We start from the raw sequence: 18835 nt of genomic DNA on the forward strand, positions 1-18835 counted from the left end.
TTTTTGAGACATCAAATTTGTTCTCGGAGCAAGATAAAAGACAACGCAATGGTAAAGAGAAACTATTTGAATAAAGCCAAGGTGGATGCCTAAATGAAAAGGCTAGGGTTTCTCTCAGTCCTACGTCCAGATGTTCCCTTCTCCTTTCATGCAAAGGAGGAAGGAAGGAGGAAGAAACTTGTGTTGAAAATCCAGATGTGGTTGTTCCAGGAGTCGCCCATCAAGAACATCAAAGCATGATAGTGAAAATACCTTATGCACTGACAATAAACTCTGTGAAGCGGTTATATGTCCCTCTAAAGAACTAGAGGAAGTTGAGAATTGACTGAAGGAAGAAAAATATGTGAAAGAAAGCAATGACAAACGATATAGTGGTTGGCCTCAAGCAGCCACACAAATTGAATGATACTCAAAGGCGAGAACAAAGTAGTGATTGCTCGTCCAAATGGGTTACCACTTAAGACAAGGTAGTTGTAGCTCTCATTCCCTAGCTGATAAAAGTACGAAAAAAGCCATCATTCCTTACCTTACATGGATCTCGCTGGTGCCACCTAAACGGTAGGTAGGCGACGGATGCCTTTAACCTTAGTGAGGTGCTTGAACCTTCCTATGTGTTCATACTCCTTTTTTCTTATGTATTTCTCATTTTTCATCCCTCAGCCTAACTGAAGTGACTGCGAAAAAGAAAAGAGTCACCTGACGGTGTGTGACCTGAGAGGGATCTAATATTCTGCCTTTGCTATTGACCTTGTGCCGGTGTGATGGCGAATAATTCTCAAGATATCAACCATTTTTGAATGTTTATATCCCCCCATAAATGCAATTTTCTATCGTGCCAAGTCTTTTTCTTATTCCTTACTCTATTGGCTGGCTCACGAGATTACTTGATCAGTGGAACCACTCCATTTGATTACCTATTTATCTTTTTTAATTAATAATTTTGTGGGTATGTCAAATATTAAAAGAAGACTGCCGAAGTGAATGTCAAACAATATTAGGTTTATTGTGAATCCTACCTTTGCCTTTTTGTTAGCAACTCTTTTATCAACCTAGGAAAGAGTGCGCGTGACCCATACCAATCCTACATTCCCTTCAGTCGACCTATTTACCTTCTTTTAGTTGGCATTTCTTCTTGGATGGATTGATCATACAATTTTGCCAGAAAATTCTGTTTCATTCATTCTCCATTCAAAATTATCTACTCTATAGGAAAATATGTTTGTTAGCAGAAACAATTAGAGGGTTGATTAACTGAAGAAGGAAGTACTTGAAGTTTGTTCTGTTACCTTATTAACAAAGTAGATGAATCACTCTTTTTCTTTATTGGAAAAGTGGACTTCTTTTTCACAGCCCTCCCCTATTAAGGTAGGTAATTGCTAGGGATAACCCGCTCTATAGAACAAAGAGGTGCTCAAAGACACGAGTTTGGTAAAGCATTCAACTTTCGGTTGTACATCAACCTGTGAGGAAACTCAAAAATTGTACTCATTGGGCTAGGGTGAATATTGCTGACCAGCGGATCTAATGGTCGACATCGTGGCAACAACTAGAAATATTTGTTGAAATAAAGAGATTGAAGAGGCTGGCTGCCCTACCTAAACCAATCATCATATTGGTCCTTTTAGCGAAGCCAAGTAAATTTCAGGCCACCAAACTTGTCAAAACCGATCGGAGTATTTCATAGTCCAGAATCTAAATAATTTGGGAGTGAAAAAGGAGAATTTACCTACCATTGGACTACGAACCTGAATAATCCTGATTTTTGATCAAATTTTCACGTCCGTGCTCGGCAGTTTAAGCCTTGATCCAACAACAGTGAGAAACGTCTATTCTTTCATTTTGATTTATTCACTGATCTGAAACTTTCGCCACGCCGCCAAAATCCCGATGAAAAGTGGCAAGACAATTGTATTTGAGTTATTAAATAAAGACACCTCTCCTGGAATTGTCCAGGTTTGGGGAATCCCCTGATAATTCTTTACTTGAAAGAGCTTATTTGCACAAAAAGCCCCTATGTGGTTTATCAAAGGAAAACTAAAATGTGTAGCCACAAATTGATATCTTTAAGAGGCAATATGGTTTTCAAAAGGGATTTAACATTAATTCCATTGGCAATGCTAGAGGCTTAAGTATTTGGTGGAAGCTTGGAATAGATGTGACGATTAATGATTCTTGTAAATACTGGATTGATACTACTATCAGATCCTCAAGACATGATTTTCATGCAAGATGTACTTGGCTTTATGGAACACCCTACAACACAGAAAAAAATTGAATTTTGGGCATCTCTCGCTTAGATTGATATTATGGATGGTTTTCCCCAGGTTGTCTTTGGTGATCTAAACGAGGTGATTTGATAATTCAAAAAGGAAGGTTGCGATGTTTGGAACCTAAGGAGAAAATGTTACCTACTTAAATTCATGACATACAACAACCTGTTAATCATGGCTACAAAGCCCACTTTTTCACTTGGGCTCATAGCCTTGGGATTCCTCTCTTGTAAAAGAAATGTTGCATTGTTGAACTCTATTTGGGTAGAAAAATGACCAAACACTTGTGTTTCTATTGGTACAATGATTGGCTCATATCATTGCCCCCTGGTTCTTGAGTGAAACAAAAAATATAGTAAATGATGTCAACTTTTCATTTTTAAAGCTAAGTGGCTTGTGGAGATTGAGTGTGCAGAGATTGTCAAATCTGATTGGGAGAAACCTATCGTTGGTCTCTCCCTAACAGGCTGAGTTGCTTTATTGGTCTTTCCTTCTTAGGCAGAGTTCTTCTGTTGGTTTCTCTCTTGATTTTCATTAAAGCATGTGGTTTTGGTTTTTTTCCTTCGTCATCTTGCTAGTTAGTGGCTTTGTTTTTATCAAATATGCTTATGTTTACTTCAAATGGGAGAGAGGGGATATTATTCAACCCTTTTAGAGAGAATCTTTTGGAGGTCTATGTCTCCCATGCAGCCACTATGTGAGTTTGTGGGTTGCTATCGTTCTGCTTCACATGTGGTGGAACCACAATCGTTTGAGCAGTTATTAGTCCCTAATGGTTATCTTGTTTTTAGGGTAGAGGTGTCAAACGGGACGGGCCGATCTAGCACGGCACGAGCCCAGCCCATTTAAATGAGGCACGACATGGCACAAGCACGAATATTAATGGGCCATATTCGGCACGACACGAAAACTTGGGCAAGGCCGGGATCAAAAAATGAGGTCCAATGGACCGGGTCGGCCCATGGCCCGACATGGGCCGGCTTGGCCCTAGCACGCTTCAAGCACGGCACGAGCCCAAGCACGGCCCACTTAACACATTTTTCTTTCTCAAAAGTCAAAATGCAATAATTTGACATCTAATGTCATTATTTATATATATTTTTTAATCATAAATATATATTTGATGTCTTTCATTTTAGGAAAATTACTTGGGTCCTTAATTAATTAAACATGTCAACTACAAATTAATCAAACAACATTGGACTTGATATCTAATCAGTACATATGACATATATGCTTCTCTTATAATCAAAGCAAGACATTATTTCACATATAAAATAATAAGTTATTTAAATATGAAAAGTTGAAGTGGACTTTGTAGAGTTTGACACTTGTTGCCCTCCGCCATTTCATATTGTTTGGATGTTTGATTGATTAATGATTTCAAATAGTTCATCATTTCTTACCTCTAATTATATTTTTAATGTTTATAATTTGAATTATCTAGTGGAAAAAAAAATGAAGTGAAAAAAATTCAAATTAAATGGATTGGTTCTTGGGCCCGAGTATGTCATGAGCAAGAGCATGAGCACGACACGAGCCATTTCAATATGGACATGGGCTTTGGGTCGGGCCGGGATTAATGATTTTATTAAATGGGCTGGCACGGCATGGCCTGATAAATTAAATGGGCTAGCCCGGCCCGACACAAAACGTTAAAAGCACGAGTTTAAATGGGATGGACCGGCCCGACACCCATTTGACACCTCTATTTCGTGGTTCACGAAGCGATTAAAACAGTTTTTTTAAAAAAATAAAATTTAACACATAAAAGATAAAAGGGAGAAGATGAGATGGATAGAAAAAATAATAATAAAAGGAAGAAGAAGAAGAAGAGACTGAGAGTGAGGGAGAAAAAGAAACGGAAAGAAAGAAGAAAGAAAAGTGGAGGAGATAAAAAGATGAATCTGGCAGGAAAAAAAAAAGTTACATTGAAAAGATGGAAAGTGTGCCTTGTCGTTAGTTTTGGGATAATAAAAGAACAATATTTGTTTTGTGTGTTTTTATGGTATAAAGTAAACAACACAATGAAAAGATGTAAGGGGTCGTTTGGTACGGCAGACTGTCATGGATTGGATTAAATCTCTGTTCTTAAGCAAAGGCTTCACCAATGCGTTTTCTCTTCGATCTTTTCCGCATGGATTTGGGTTTGTTTGGTAGCAAAATTAGGTAAACTCATGGTGGTGGTCTGACAGGTTGATTGTGGTAGGGGGATTTTGATTCAAGCCAAGGATCTGACTTGCAGTGAAAATGGTTGACTGAAAACACAAACCAAGAAAATCCAATTCCAGGTTAAGAAAAAGAAGAAATGGGTTTAGTTTGGACTCGTGTGTTCAATCTAGTGAGGGCACTATATTGCGAACCACTTTTTCACCTCACTAAATTAGAGGAGCGAATGAGGGGTTTTGTTTACTGTTGGACAATATAGTCTCATTTAAGTTAGTTCCTTATCTTATCAAACATAGGTTTTAAGTGCTATTTAAGCTAGTCCAGTCTAGTCCAGTCCAGTGAGGCTTGCCAAACACAGCCTAAAGGAGATGGGCTTGGAGTTGGTGAAAGTTGAGATTGAAGTTAGTTGAAATGGGGCTTGGATATGGCTCAAGTATATATATCTCAATAAATAATTATATTTATATTTAATTTTGGTCCGGCTTGATTTACTACGGTTTTGGAGGAGATAAAACCGGATTTGAACCGGTTTGAACTGGTTCGGTTCAATTTTTAAATTTTTTGTTGATTTTTTAGTCAACTAGGTTTTTTTCGGTTTTTTTTTTTAAAAAAATTCGGATCGGCTCGATTTTGTGGTTCTCCGGTTCTTTTGCCCATTCTGAGCATAATTGCTTCCTGGTTTTGACTGCTTCTGCAAGACTAAAATTGTCAGCATCATCAGTGCAGCCAGTGCAGGCTGGCTGCAAGAGAGGGTTGTTAGAATTAAAGTGAATACCTCACAGACGCAGACAAACTGCAAATTTTCAATCAAGAAGTAGAATTAGAACTTGACATGGAAAACAAGGTTTTAATTCAGTACAACCACACGGACCCCTGCTCATTTGCGCGTTGGACTACCAAGTACTTACCTCCATCCCTCTTTTTTGCCTTATTTTATTTTATTTTTTGTTAAATGTAATTATTTTTTAAATATGGGTTTTGGCAGAGAATGCTTCCAGTTCATGTCTGCCAGGCCATGGCAACAAGTTATGGATTTTTATTCGGATGTGGTGAAGGACCGCAAGCCCTTATCAGCGTTGTTGGGCAAAGCTTGTTTGAGTAAGAGTAACATTTACAATAGGCTAGAGAGTCTACCGCCATCTCAAGATAAGGGTGGGAGGTGGGCACGACTAACATTCAAGATTGTTGTTTCGTATCATGGTGGTTCCTTTGATGGCTGGCAAAGGCAGCCAGGCCTCAACACTGTTCAAAGGTGCTAGCTTTGACAATCTTTGATGCTTTTTTGTACATTGCAAAATTGCCCATGTGGCTTTAACTGTGGTTTTGTTCTTTGTTCAAGTGTTTACGATGTTTGCTCTTGTGTTGGCACTTGGCAGTGTGGTGGAAAAATCTCTGGGAAAATTTGTTGATGAGAGGAAAGCGCAGATGCTGAAAGACAAAGGTTTGCCATTAGAAGGCGCTGCTCTTGTTGCCGGACGTACTGACAAAGGAGTGACTGCCGTTCATCAAGTTTGTTCTTTTTGTATGTTACAACCTCATTCATTGTAACTTATTTTGTTTTAGTTTGAAAAAGATCTGCTCAGGAAGTTCTATAGCAGTTGGTTCATACTTGTCATAAAGGAAAAGAATAGTAAAAGAAAGTGAACCACCAACTCCCTTGCCGAAATAGAGTTGGTTTTAATTCTTGATATTGATGTCATCTGGGGTTGTATAAGGCTAATTGTTTATGGTTTTACTAGAACAATTTTATTAAGCATGAGTGATCCTTTTGTTTGCATCATTTAAAAATGAGTCTATATCAATTAGATAACTTATATGTGTTTCACATTCTTTTGTGCTAACATATGCGCATAATATTTCCTCCATTTTCCTTGAAGCTGTCATTGTTTATGTACTTGCTACCGGGTGTTTGGTATTAATTTTTCTAAGACAACTGTATTTTTAATTTATGCCTGATGTACGGTAGTCTTCTCCAGTGTTTCTCCATTATTTGATTCTGCCAACTGGCGCATTTTGGGGTCTGCAAATTTTCTAACATTGCTCCATTTGTATTTTTTAGATACTTGGAGAAAGGATGTCAAATCTCAAGATATTACAGATGCCATCAATAGTGCAGCACCAGGAAAACTCAGGGTCATATCCGTTACTGAGGTGATGTTTTGTTCAGATTTTCCTACAAATCACTGGGTTCAAAGTGAAATCCACTAATCATATTTTGGTTGCTTCAATTCTTTTAGCAAGTTGACCTTGTTATCATTGCTGTTTCAGATCTTTATCTTCTGCATAATGTCTATATTTATTTCTTTACTTTTAATTTTAGTACTCTGATAGCTAGTCTGTCTTACTGTAGGTATCACGTGCCTTCCATCCCAATTTTACTGCCAAATGGAGGCGTTATTTATATATATTTCCATTTAACTGATGAGGAGGACATGGAGCAAAATAATCAGAGTGGAGAGAATGTTCAAAATTTTAAGAGTAAAGAAAATTATCATGAGCATAAAAATGGATGTGATCAATGCAATGAAGCAAATGTTGGAAACTTAGTTATCAACGATAACGAAGACCTTGAAACTCTGAAACCCCGGGAATTCACTGTAAGCAGGGTGAACCAACTTTTACACAAACTAGAAGGAAAGCTATTATCGTATAAGATGTTTGCACGTGATACCAAACCATCCAGAAATGAGTAAGAATTAAGATTCGATTGGCCATCAGTACTTGGAGGCGTATCATTTTTCAGATTATAGTTTTGACTGTTCCTTCGCAACTCCAATTTGCATAATCTTGACCTTGCTCTTTCAGTGGCCCTAATTTGTATTATTTGGTAACCACTGGTGCATGCACTGCCTTTGACTAGTTTGGTCAAGACCATATTAATTGTCATCCTCTCATCTTGTCATGCACTGGTGTAAGCTGATGTTTTTCAGAGTTCTTATTGTTTCTGTTTGTTTACTTATCTTTCATGCCACATGCCCATTGCACAATCCTCAGTTCATTTGTTTCATTGTGTGTGTATATTTATACTGCTCAGGATAACAGAAATAGTGAAGCAATTTTGATGAGATTGAAGTTCATTATAATTTGCATTGGCTTGATTCTATATGGAGGAAAAATTGAAAGGATTATAATGAGTTCTCATGTGTATCCAGCCAGACATATCTCCTGTAATCATCCCAATCCAAGTTCCCAACCCGATATATAGGTGCCTGGGAATGACTAGTCTTGTATAGAAATGGATGGCAGAGGTTCAAATGCTATTTCACTGTCTAGGGTCTTTCGAATCAATCATGATTTCATACACAAGGAAATAACTTTGCTAGCTGAATATCCACTTAATATTTCCTATCAAAATAATATCCCTTTAATATTGACTTGCCTTAGCAGAGGGAAGTTGTTCTTCCATGTTCTAACAGCATCTGTTTGTCTTTTCAGGGGTCCGCCAACAGAGTGTTTTCTCTACCATGCTCGAGCAAAAGAATCCAAACTACCATGTTCAGTATGAGTTTGCTGCTATTACTAGTCTTGCAAATCTTGTCTCTTCTATTTATATTTTCCTTCTGTGATTTAGGTTTTTTAAGTTCACATCTATTGTGTAGGATGGGACTCAATTATTTAGTTTCTGCACCCATATATATACACATAAGACTGACACGAGTAATCATGTTCACTGATGGGAATAATGCATGCCATAATTTTGGACCTTAATTGCCTCCCTCTCTCAGTAATATAGATGGGAATTTGGATGGACAAAGCGTACATGAATAAACTGAATCAGAAAAACCAAAAAAAAATCATATTAGGGCCTCACCTCAGGAAGAAAATTCTTGGAAAATTTTCAGTATCATCTTGCAGTTTCTAGTCCTCAAACTTTCCACTATCTGAGGACAGGCTTTGAAAGCGTTCTAACCACTTCTTGCCCTAAATCATAAATATCTTATACCTTAAAGGCATGAGTACTTGTGTCCATAAACGTGTGCTTATAATTTATAGTTAGATTGCAGGATTTATCTGAATATAATGTTTAGAACATATAGGATTAAGCACAACGTACGTGGTTACTTTCCCTGTTCTTTTGAATTGGCTGAATTATACATTAAAATGACGTGAAATTGTTCCAAACTATTGTTTAGGTGAGCACAAAATGCTCTTGGCCGTGCCTTGCCTGCAATGGATTTGATATTTTATTTGCAGAAATTTCATAACTCTAATGATATGAGCTTCAGGCTCAAATATTACATCTTTTGTTGTGAATGTAGTGATCCAGCAAAACGTGTACTAACCCACGAGTCTATATGAATTACTAATGGCACTGTGGTTATGTGTAGGAGCATGAGAAAGGAAGAAGGGTTATGTGTATTGAACTTGTTGCTAATCGATTCTTACGCAGGGTAATGAATTTACTTGGTATAATTGAAGCACGATTAAAAAAAAAAGTTTCTTTTTTATTTAATGTCTTGTCTGGTTGGTGGGTTTCCATTTGGTTCTTGCAATATTAGCATCGTTGAATGTCCTCTTGACATCGTTGCCAGATTTTACTAATCCTGCTGGTGATCTTATGGTCTTTTAGATGTATTGCATTTCCACTAACTTCGTAGCCAAAATTAACAAAAGAAAAAAATTGGGGTTACAATTTTCTGCAGATGGTTCGGGTTCTTGTGGCAACCTCAATAAGGGAAGCGGCTGCAGGTGCAGATGAGGATGCATTGCTAAAGCTGATGGATGCTACATGCAGACGTGCCACTGCTCCCCCGGCACCCCCTGACGGTTTATGTCTTGTTGATGTGGGTTATGAAGAATTTGATCCACAAGATTGCCTCATCTTGAAAGAGTGAATGTACAGTGACATTCATGCAGAGGTAGCTTCCGATCTTTAAAGTGAAAATGACAAAGCATACACATTAAACAATGATAAACCCATGTTTTGGTATTAGGTGGAAATGTAAGTCATCCGATGGATCTCAACCTATCCAAAACACTTATTTTTCACATGTAACTCCTTGCCGCTGAAATTTTTACAGAAATGTCAAATTTTGTTGTGAGGGCTATTCCAGTTTAATTCTTGTGATACTGTCTGAACTGAAATTAAGTCGGTTGTGTTTAGTAAGAGAAGTAATGAAGTGGCTTATTGTTCTAACACCCATATTGGGTTCTTGCATTATATTCATATGTCAAAATCCAGTTTGGCCGTAGTTTGCAAATTCTATGAGTTCAGGTCGGATGCGTAAAATCTTATGTCGTTTTCAACCAAGAGTGAAAGGGGCTAATGTAAGTTTTGTTTAGCAAATGATGTGTTAGTCTATCATTTATTCAAATTTGAGCCCACTCGGCCTCAACTGTCATTTATCCAAATTTGAGCTCAGTCGTGAACTCATGTCATTTATTCGAATCTGAGCCCATTCGGCCTCATCTAATTAGAACAAGCGAGTCTTTCGACTCGACACCCGAAGAAAAAAAAAGCCTGATTTAATTTTTCAGAAGTAGAAGGGGAAAGGGAATTTACTCTCACAACTTGAGACTTGGTGTTAGGCCGAAGACATGAAAAACTACCAGGGCTGGGCATGGCTACGATTCCCACAAGGATCATACTTTCTGGTGGGTTATACCCTCACTCCTCTCCGAGGGGACTTCCTTCTTTACTTTTCCCATTAAGACTGATATATCTACTGATATCATTTGGTGAATGGACTTGATGACGTGTCTCTAGTTTTATTGTGTTTTAATTACCTTCCTATCATATTATTTCAAATCCCTCCATCAGCAGCCTCAATTCCTATCAATTTCGGTCATGCCTTGATTAACGCTATCAACATCATCAATTCCATCAAATCTTTGTCATGCCTTGACTAACTCCATCAACATCATCAATTCCATCAAATCTCTGTCATGCCTTGAATTCTCCTTTTTGGTTTTTTTTTTTTGGGTGCCAAATCTGTCATGCGTTGATTCACTTCCATCATACCCTAATTTTCTCCTTTATTATTCTTTTGGTGGAAACTTTTCTCCCTGATTACTGTAATTGTATTTTCCTTTCTTAGTCACATATCACATGCGCAATTTCTGTAACTTTGGTGCTTTGCATCCTTTGAAATACACAATTAATATTATTCAATTACTTTTTTAATTAACATTTTTTGGTTACCTATAGAATCATCAGATACATCACACACTATAGAACGAAGGTGTAGTGAACAGAAATTAAAAGGGGTTGATTCTAGAGTTTTTTACTTGCTCCGATAGATTTCTGGTGCGAAGTTTTTGTCATGTTTTTAGAGAAGCCAATGTAAGTGGCAGATAGATTAGCTCGTTTTGCTTTGTCGGCATTCAATAAGAGGACACTTTTATCTTTCCAGTAAATCACCAATTGTATGAAGAAAAACAAAAATAAAATGAAAGAGTTGAAAGAGGGCTGATAGATAATCAATCTCATGCTCAAATTTTTCAAAGGTGGACCGGATAATTCTCATGCAAATACACACAACCCATGTTGCACAAAATTACAGGAATTAAGGAAAAGACTTTGTCAACTTTTAGACAACCCCATTTCCCCAATGATCCCTCCCCATTTGACCCTTGTAAACAGCCTTTCCAAACTTCTATTCTTAGCCTCTTTCTCATCTCCTCTTTCTCTCTCATCACTCACTCTTTCCCCTCTCTCTCTCAATGCCATCAAAATTAACCACTATCAACCTTCAAATCCTTCTTCACCCGCACCCTGACTCAATTTTTGCAGCGCAGCCCCCTCTAAAAGGGCGCACACGCTGCCCCTACTTGTGCGTGTACGTACAACCCTATTATGCTACGTACCTACACCACCATTATGGAACACCACCACCACCAACAACAACAACAACGTAACAAGAAGAACATCATGGTAATGATGATGCTTCGCGCATCATCGTTGTCTCGTACCATGATCATGTTCTTCGTTCTCGTGTTGTTGAATGTTCGTGTTGCCTCTTCTGCTGGGCCTTCTGATAGCGAAACCCTTCTCAAGTTCAAGGATTCCTTGAAGAACACGGATGGATTGACCAATTGGAAAAGTTCGTCCATTCCATGCAACGGAGCAGTGTCGAATTGGGTTGGAATTCGTTGCGATGGAAAGGGGAGAGTTTGGGGTCTGCAGCTTGAGAAAATGGGGCTCAATGGTGACATCAATATGGACATACTCAAGGACCTGCCTGACTTACGAACCATAAGCTTTATGAAGAACAACTTTGATGGTCCCATGCCTGATTTGAGGAAACTTAGTGCCTTAAAAACTGTCTACTTGTCCGATAACAAATTCTCCGGGGCCATTCCACCCGATTGGTTCGGGGGAATGTCTTCGTTGAAGAAGGTTCACTTGGCGAATAATCAGTTTACGGGGGAGATTCCTAGGTCGTTGACAGGTTTGGACAAGCTGGTGGAGCTGAGTCTTGAAAATAACAAATTTAACGGCAAAATACCAGATTTTAGGCAGCCCGCCGGGTTCACAACCTTTAATGTGTCTAACAACAAATTGGAGGGTGAGATCCCGGAAGGCCTTCGAAAATTGGATGCAAGCTCCTTTGCTGGTGAGTCATAAGTCTCTCTCTCTCTCTCTCTCTCTCTCTCTCTCTCTCAAGATTCCCTGAAAGAATCAATAGAAGAAATAAAAGGCTCATGTATTCTGCTAACTGCGTTTATAATGCATTTCCCTCTCCTTTCGTTCAAGAACCAAACAAAGGGTGGTTTTTTTTTTTTTTTTATTTTTATCCATATCCTTCTTATTCAACCAAAAGTAGAAAAGCGAGAGTCGTGGATTAAGTTACGTAAAGAAAAGTCAGGCGTATCCTTCCTTCTCAGCATCCTTCTTTTAGCTTATGAAATGCCAAGAAGAACTTACAGGTTGGTGAGGTAGGGTGGGAAACGGGTTAGGATTACGATGGTTTAAGTCGTAAAGCATTGGAGTCACACTGCATATTCAAGATTGATGACATGAGGAGTTTAAGAATCTGCATAAAAGAAACTTCCTCCTAGCTACCTCAAACATTAATTGATGAATTAGTTTATAAGCCTCTTTTTAAGCAAACCAAACTCATAGAGTGCACATAGACAACAAAATTTTGTTCTTTAAAGAAGTAGAAAATTAACAGTTTGCCGCCTGAACATGCAGGTAATGAAGATCTATGTGGAGGGACATTAAAAGCTTGCCCCTCAAAGAAGCCTGCAACGTGGAGTATCGTGGTGGTTGTGATCATTGTAATAGTAGCACTCGCAGCCATTGCTATTGCAGCGTTCTTCATCCTCAGACGCCGCAACAAAGCATCTGAATCATCAATAGAGGATCCACCGCCATCAACAGCAACTGTCCAGAACAGATCAGTTCGAAACGAACCAGAGCAACAAGCAAGTGCTCCAGGCTCACCCGAAAACTTGAATGGGAGAGAAGTAAATGGAAAGCATAACAAGGCTGATCAGAGCTTGAAGCTTTCCTTTGTGAGAGATGACAGGGAGAGATTTGATATGCAAGACTTGCTGAGAGCCTCGGCCGAGGTGTTGGGCAGTGGTTGTTTTGGGTCTTCTTACAAGGCTGCTTTGCTGAGTGGACCAGTGATGGTTGTGAAGAGGTATAAGCAGATGAACAATGTAGGAAAAGAGGAGTTCCAAGAGCATATGAGAAGGATAGGGAGATTGGCACATCCTAATTTGCTTCCACTTGTGGCTTATTATTATAAGAAGGAAGAGAAGCTCTTGATTTCTGACCATGTTCAAAAGGGTAGCTTGGCTGTTCATCTTCATGGTAAGTTCCTTTTTAAACATATAGATGCATTGCACGATCATATTCTCTATACTAGCTATTCTACAAATAAGTTGATGCATCCTATTATTTTAATAATAAAACTATTTGTATACTGCATTTTAATACACGATGCATTCGTATGGGTGGATTTTGTCTCGATTGGGGATGTGGTTTATAATGTGGTCCATATAGTATTGCTCCTATAGTAATTTGCATGTTTAATGTTCATATATGGTTATGGACAGTCTTACATTTGTATCTTAGTTGTGTCATGCCTTTCCCTTTTTCCCTTTCCCCTCTCCCATAAGCAATCACACAACTTTTGGGTATGTTAAGTATGCATCAATTGGTTTTGACATAAAGATCATATATTCTGACTATATTGTAGATCACATCTCTAATGAAAGTGAAACTAATAATTTCCGATACAAATGAATATCACTTACAATTCATGGAAGTGTTATATCTAGTTTTTTTTTTTTATAAGATACACATATTTTGGTATATGAGTTTATGCATGGTAAAAAAATACATTTGCAAATTAAATGGAATTCGAAAACACTTTGATTGAAGTAATGCCTAATCAATGGTTGGTGTTATTTGCACTTTCTCATCAGGACACCAAACCGTAGGCCAACCAAGCTTAGACTGGCAAACCCGTTTGAAGATTGTCAAAGGAGTAGCCCAGGGCTTACGATATCTCTACCATGAGCTTCCCAGCCTAGTTGCATCACACGGCCATCTCAAATCCTCAAATGTCCTTCTCAACGAGTCCTACGAGCCCCTCCTCACTGACTACGGCCTCATCCCGGTGGTGAACCAAGAGCATGCTCACACCCTCATGGTGGCCTACAAGTCCCCAGAGTACATGCAAAGCAAGCGCATCACGAAGAAGACTGACGTGTGGAGCTTCGGTGTGCTGATCTTGGAGATCTTAACTGGGAAGTTGCCCACCAACTTTTGCAGCATGGGAAGGGAAGTGAGGAGGACTTGGCGAGCTGGGTCAACTCGGTGCCTCAGGACGAGTGGTTCAGTCAGGTGTTTGATAGAGATATGGGGGCAGGCAAGAATAGTGAGGGGCAGATGCTCAAGCTCTTGAACATTGGGTTGGGTTGTTGTGAAGGGGAGGTGGAGAAGAGATGGGATTTGAAAGAGGTTGTGGAGAGGATTGAAGAGGTGAAAGAGAGAGATAACAATCATGGCGATGAAGATTTTTTATCTTCTTGTGCTAGCGAAGGCGACATGACGAAGATTGTTGGTTGATAATATCATCAAAATAAGTTTTCTTTCTCCTTTGCCATGATCAATCTCTTGATTTGTATCTCCGTCCCAAATCCCCCAGGATGAGAGACAACAATGAACTGCTTGTCTATAAGATTTGGCTTTATATGCAAGCTCTAGGTTTAAACAAGTACTATATTTATATTTCATAACATATATAAATTGATTCTAATAACCATTAGTCATCTAATATTAATCAGATCCTTACAAGCCCATAAACATTTTATGAAAAAAGTATGGACACATAAAATATTCCTAAGCAAATAGAATTTGCCTTTCACATGTTGCAAATTGCGAAGTTTTCCCTAAAAACAGCAATATAAATAAATAAATGTACAATTCTAATTCTTCCAATTATAATATTGAGTATAACCCCTACATAATGAAAAAGTAATAATGAAATATATAGTTTGATGAAAATAATCATTACATGGGTTAGGCTAGTTGTCCTAAGGTAACATACTTGCCCTTTTGCACCCGAGTTCAATCTCCCCTCCCCCGCATTAGAGTAGTTTAGCACTTAAAGCACTTTTTTGAAGAGAGTTTTTTTCTGTAGTTTGATTCTTGAAGTGTTTCTCCTTAACAGTTGTCAATTTCTCTCTCAATACTAACATAAATTAAGTAAAATAACTACTAATGTCGTTTGATCCTAATAATTAGGAGAACTCTGATTCTTATACAACAGGGCCATAAAAATGAATTCTATTGATCAGTCATTGAACAATACTAATGTCGTTTTTCTTCTTCTTCTTTTCATTGTTCTTCAACTTCTTGGATTGCATGGGAGGCTTCTCTAACGTAACGGTACGTACCGAATACTTTGATTAACCGTGTTGATAGACTTGGTTAATATTAGAAATGTTGACCAACGGGTCGTTTTGGCATGCATCTTCTCTAGTTAGGGTCAAAGTTAATTCTAATTAATTAACTTCCCGCTAATCATGCTGCATGCATATATCATATATGGGGTTTAGCTCGGAACCAAGTTAATGTTTGGTTTAATTAGCTTCTAGTAGGTTTATTTAATTACTTCCATGGCCCTTAAGAATGTGAGCGGTTTAAGAGTACAGAAGGGGGAGAGACAGAGAGACAGAGAGCTTTTCATTAAATTTCCTATTTTTCTAATTGAAAGGTTCTGATTTTTTATTTTGTGTAAAAATTTATTTATGTTGTCGTGTCTGCATGTTTGATGAAGCAGAAGTTATCTCTGAATTCGAGAGTTGAGGAGGAGGAGGGATCAAGGAGGGAGAGAATGTCGAATATTGTTGATAATGGAAATCATCAAGGCGTAAGGACAATAGCAGTGGCCGTAGACGAGGGCATTGCCAGCCAAAATGCTTTGAAATGGGCTGTTAATCATCTTCTCTATGGATCTACCCGTCATACTCCTATCAAGCTTCTCCATGTTATTAACCCTTCTAATTCCAATAATACCCCCCATGCAACTGGTATCTCTCTCTCTCTCTCTCTCTCTCTCTCTCATGTATATATATATATATATATATATATATATGATGCGTGATGAATAACTATTTGTCTAGGTGTTGTATCATATCTCTAATAGGAGGAGAAATTCTTTGGTCCAACAAGATCACCTCACTCATTCGCCCATAGACATACACAAGACCAAATTCTTTGTTTATGTTTTCAGCCGGACGAGTGCGGTGGTCTCACCAGACCAAATAATTTGTCCTCTAATAGACGCATGACTCACATGTCTCACATAAGTGCAGTGAGTTTCGTATGTTGAGATGGTACAAATAGTAGTATTCTTTCAAGCATGATTGAAACATTTTGGTTTCTGGGTGGCATGGGAACAACGCAATTAATGAAGGGCAAGCTCATGAAGCTCCAAACATGGACTTCATGCTTCCATTTCGGTGCTATTGTACTCGCAAACGAGTGAGTTCATTTCTTAACTTGGATTTTTTTATTACAAGAAGCTAGCTATATTGAATGATTTGGAATCATAATAAGTAGATCATGTCGTTGATTGATTTGTGCAACTAATTAATATTATTAGGTACAATGTGAGACTGTTGTGCTGGAGGATCAAGATGTGGCCGAGGCATTACTTGACTACATCTCCCGCAATGGCATTGAGTTTATTGTTCTTGGTGCTACCGCTACATCCAGGATTGGGTTTTCTAGGTATTCATATAAACACATACATACACATTTTCTCTTATCAGGACGTCCAGAATTTCTTATCGTATGGACGCCATTGTTTCTTTCAGTTTTCCTCTCTGCTTTCCTCCCTGTCTTTTGTACTCATATGCTTCAACGAGCAGCAGTGGGTATAGAAAACAAGCTTTAGATGTAAGAAATATAGCTGCAACAATGGCGTCCGTACGGTAAGAAAATCTGGACATTCCGATAAGAGAACTGATATATATACATATATGTGTGTGTGTGTGTGTGTGTGTGTGTGTGTGTGTGTGTGTGTGTGTGTGTGTGTGTTTCTGGGTTTCTATGTGTTGAAACTCATCTGATGGTCGAAACATGTTGTTCAATCAGGCGTCTGTTCAAGGCATCTGAGTCTATTCCAGGCAGAGTCCTAAAGTTGGCACCACATTTCTGCTCTGTATACACCATCAAACAAGGTAGGGTATGCGAAGGGCGCGAAGCCTCTCGTCCTCTACCAAACATTCGAGCAGCTGATGAGAGGGCAGAAGAATCTAATCACATGTAAGCAAGAGTCAATCTGATTCAGATCCACAACTTGACAACATATATAAGCATCTGAGTGTGGTCGTCCGCATTCTGGACTGCACTCAAACTGCTGCTATGAATCTATCTTTTACTTATTTGACTCATTTATTGATTAATTGATTTGGTTGATGCATGTCATTCTCTAGAGGCAGAGCTCCAAGCAACAGAGCATATGATGAGGTCTCATTGTCTGACAATGACATCTCGCTTGGAAGACCAAGTACTGATAGCATATCTTTTTACCAAAATTTTGGGTCTGCTGATATGAGCCGAGTTCTTTCAGCATCCTCAAATTACTTGGAGAGTATTGCAAAACTAGAATCAGATTTCGGCAGTTTTGATTTGAACATTCCACATGAACTGTCATCAACTGCCCAAGGAATGCCATTCCTGTCACAGAAAATATTCGTAAGTCATCTGAAAAAGGATATGAGTAAAAGTCAGACAACTAGAATCATTTGAATGTGGACTTAATTTGGACATGCATGTGAAAACTTGTACTTGCAGGATGAAATGGAAGATGAGATGAAAAGGCTTAGAGTGGAGCTGAAGCAAACGATGGACATGTACCATGCAGCCTGCAAAGAAGCAGTGGCAGCAAAACAGAAGGTCCTATCTACCCTAGAACCCTCTCTAATCTTCCTAGCTACTTAATGAGATAAACATTTCAATTACTAAAAATATTCACTTATGTGTTCACAATCACATAGTTTTACTCTCATGGTTTTAAGGATATATAAAAATTCAACTCTTACCTTCTAAGATTTTAGCAAAACAAATTATACAAGCATATGGTTTAAAGAAGCTCATCTGTTTTATCATTTGATTCATGTATTAGTTGTATTTGGTTTTCCATTTATTATTCTAAATTGAAGTGCTTTCATCTTATTCATTCAATACAGGCTATTGAGCTGGAAGAGTGGAAAATGAAAGAAGGGCAAAGACTAGAAGAGACACGACGTGCCCTAGAAGCAACTCTGGCAGCTATGCAGAAGGAAGGAGCCAACTCTAAGGCAACAATTTTGGCAGCTGATGGCGGAGCAGCTGAGCGGTTTGCTGAGAAAGAATTGCAAAGGACCATAAATGCAGATCAGATCTTCAAAGCTCTAAGAGAGGCTAATGATGAAGAGAAGAAAAGGGTTTTGGATGCTTTAGGCCAGTCTCATATAGTTTTCAAATACCAAAGCTTAGTTCATATTTTAGTTGTTTTATTTTTATTTTCTTTGTACTATTCACAATTTTAGTGGCGAACTTGTTTCAACAAGATTTACAAGAGTGTTTTTCTTTGTTTATATGCAAGGAAACTAGTTAACCCTTCCAGCATTAATTATGTAGGCATTCTGTATCTTTCTTTACTATTGAAGAAAAAGAAATCCCAGATCACTGTCCTGAGTGGTCGAAAGATCGTTGTCCTGAATTTGATCTATATTGAACCTTGAATTTTCTAGCTCATATCTTGAACATGACAAAAGGTTTATAAGAATTTGGCTGCAATCAAATCTAGCAGCAAAATCTTAAAATTTCTTTTGAAGGCCAAAATATAATGAGGACATATGCGATTATATGGACTCTGTTGTCAATCACATATACATATTTTGCTCAACAAAAAATTACTCCACGATTTAAAATTACCAAATTA

At 38.2% G+C, this 18835-nt stretch overlaps 3 protein-coding genes across 3 annotated transcripts; all 3 read left to right on the plus strand.

Annotated features, from left to right (window-relative positions):
* The first annotated feature begins 4845 nt into the window (after nucleotides 1-4845).
* On the plus strand, nucleotides 4846-9576 carry LOC103323712 (Pseudouridine synthase family protein). Its single transcript, XM_008225719.2, is given in 9 exon segments — nucleotides 4846-5339; nucleotides 5425-5691; nucleotides 5816-5961; nucleotides 6499-6590; nucleotides 6790-6857; nucleotides 6859-7128; nucleotides 7875-7938; nucleotides 8768-8830; nucleotides 9083-9576. Coding segments are annotated over 9 exon segments (1230 nt in total). The 5' UTR covers nucleotides 4846-5271; the 3' UTR covers nucleotides 9275-9576.
* Nucleotides 9577-11092: 1516 nt separating this feature from the next.
* Nucleotides 11093-14654, plus strand: LOC103323713 (pollen receptor-like kinase 2). Its single transcript, XM_008225720.3, is given in 4 exon segments — nucleotides 11093-11995; nucleotides 12577-13203; nucleotides 13821-14162; nucleotides 14165-14654. Coding segments are annotated over 4 exon segments (2031 nt in total). The 5' UTR covers nucleotides 11093-11235; the 3' UTR covers nucleotides 14467-14654.
* Nucleotides 14655-15658: 1004 nt separating this feature from the next.
* Nucleotides 15659-18593, plus strand: LOC107880444 (U-box domain-containing protein 51-like). The gene is made up of 7 exons (XM_016791971.2): nucleotides 15659-15932; nucleotides 16319-16386; nucleotides 16508-16635; nucleotides 17002-17172; nucleotides 17343-17604; nucleotides 17704-17805; nucleotides 18099-18593. Exons 1-7 carry the CDS (start codon nucleotides 15674-15676, stop codon nucleotides 18438-18440), a joined length of 1332 nt encoding a protein of 443 aa, XP_016647457.2. The 5' UTR covers nucleotides 15659-15673; the 3' UTR covers nucleotides 18441-18593.
* The last annotated feature ends 242 nt before the right edge of the window (nucleotides 18594-18835 follow it).

This window comes from Prunus mume, linkage group LG2 (assembly GCF_029339155.1).
Source record: "Prunus mume cultivar Tortuosa linkage group LG2, ASM2933915v1, whole genome shotgun sequence".
Lineage (NCBI taxonomy): Eukaryota > Viridiplantae > Streptophyta > Magnoliopsida > Rosales > Rosaceae > Prunus > Prunus mume.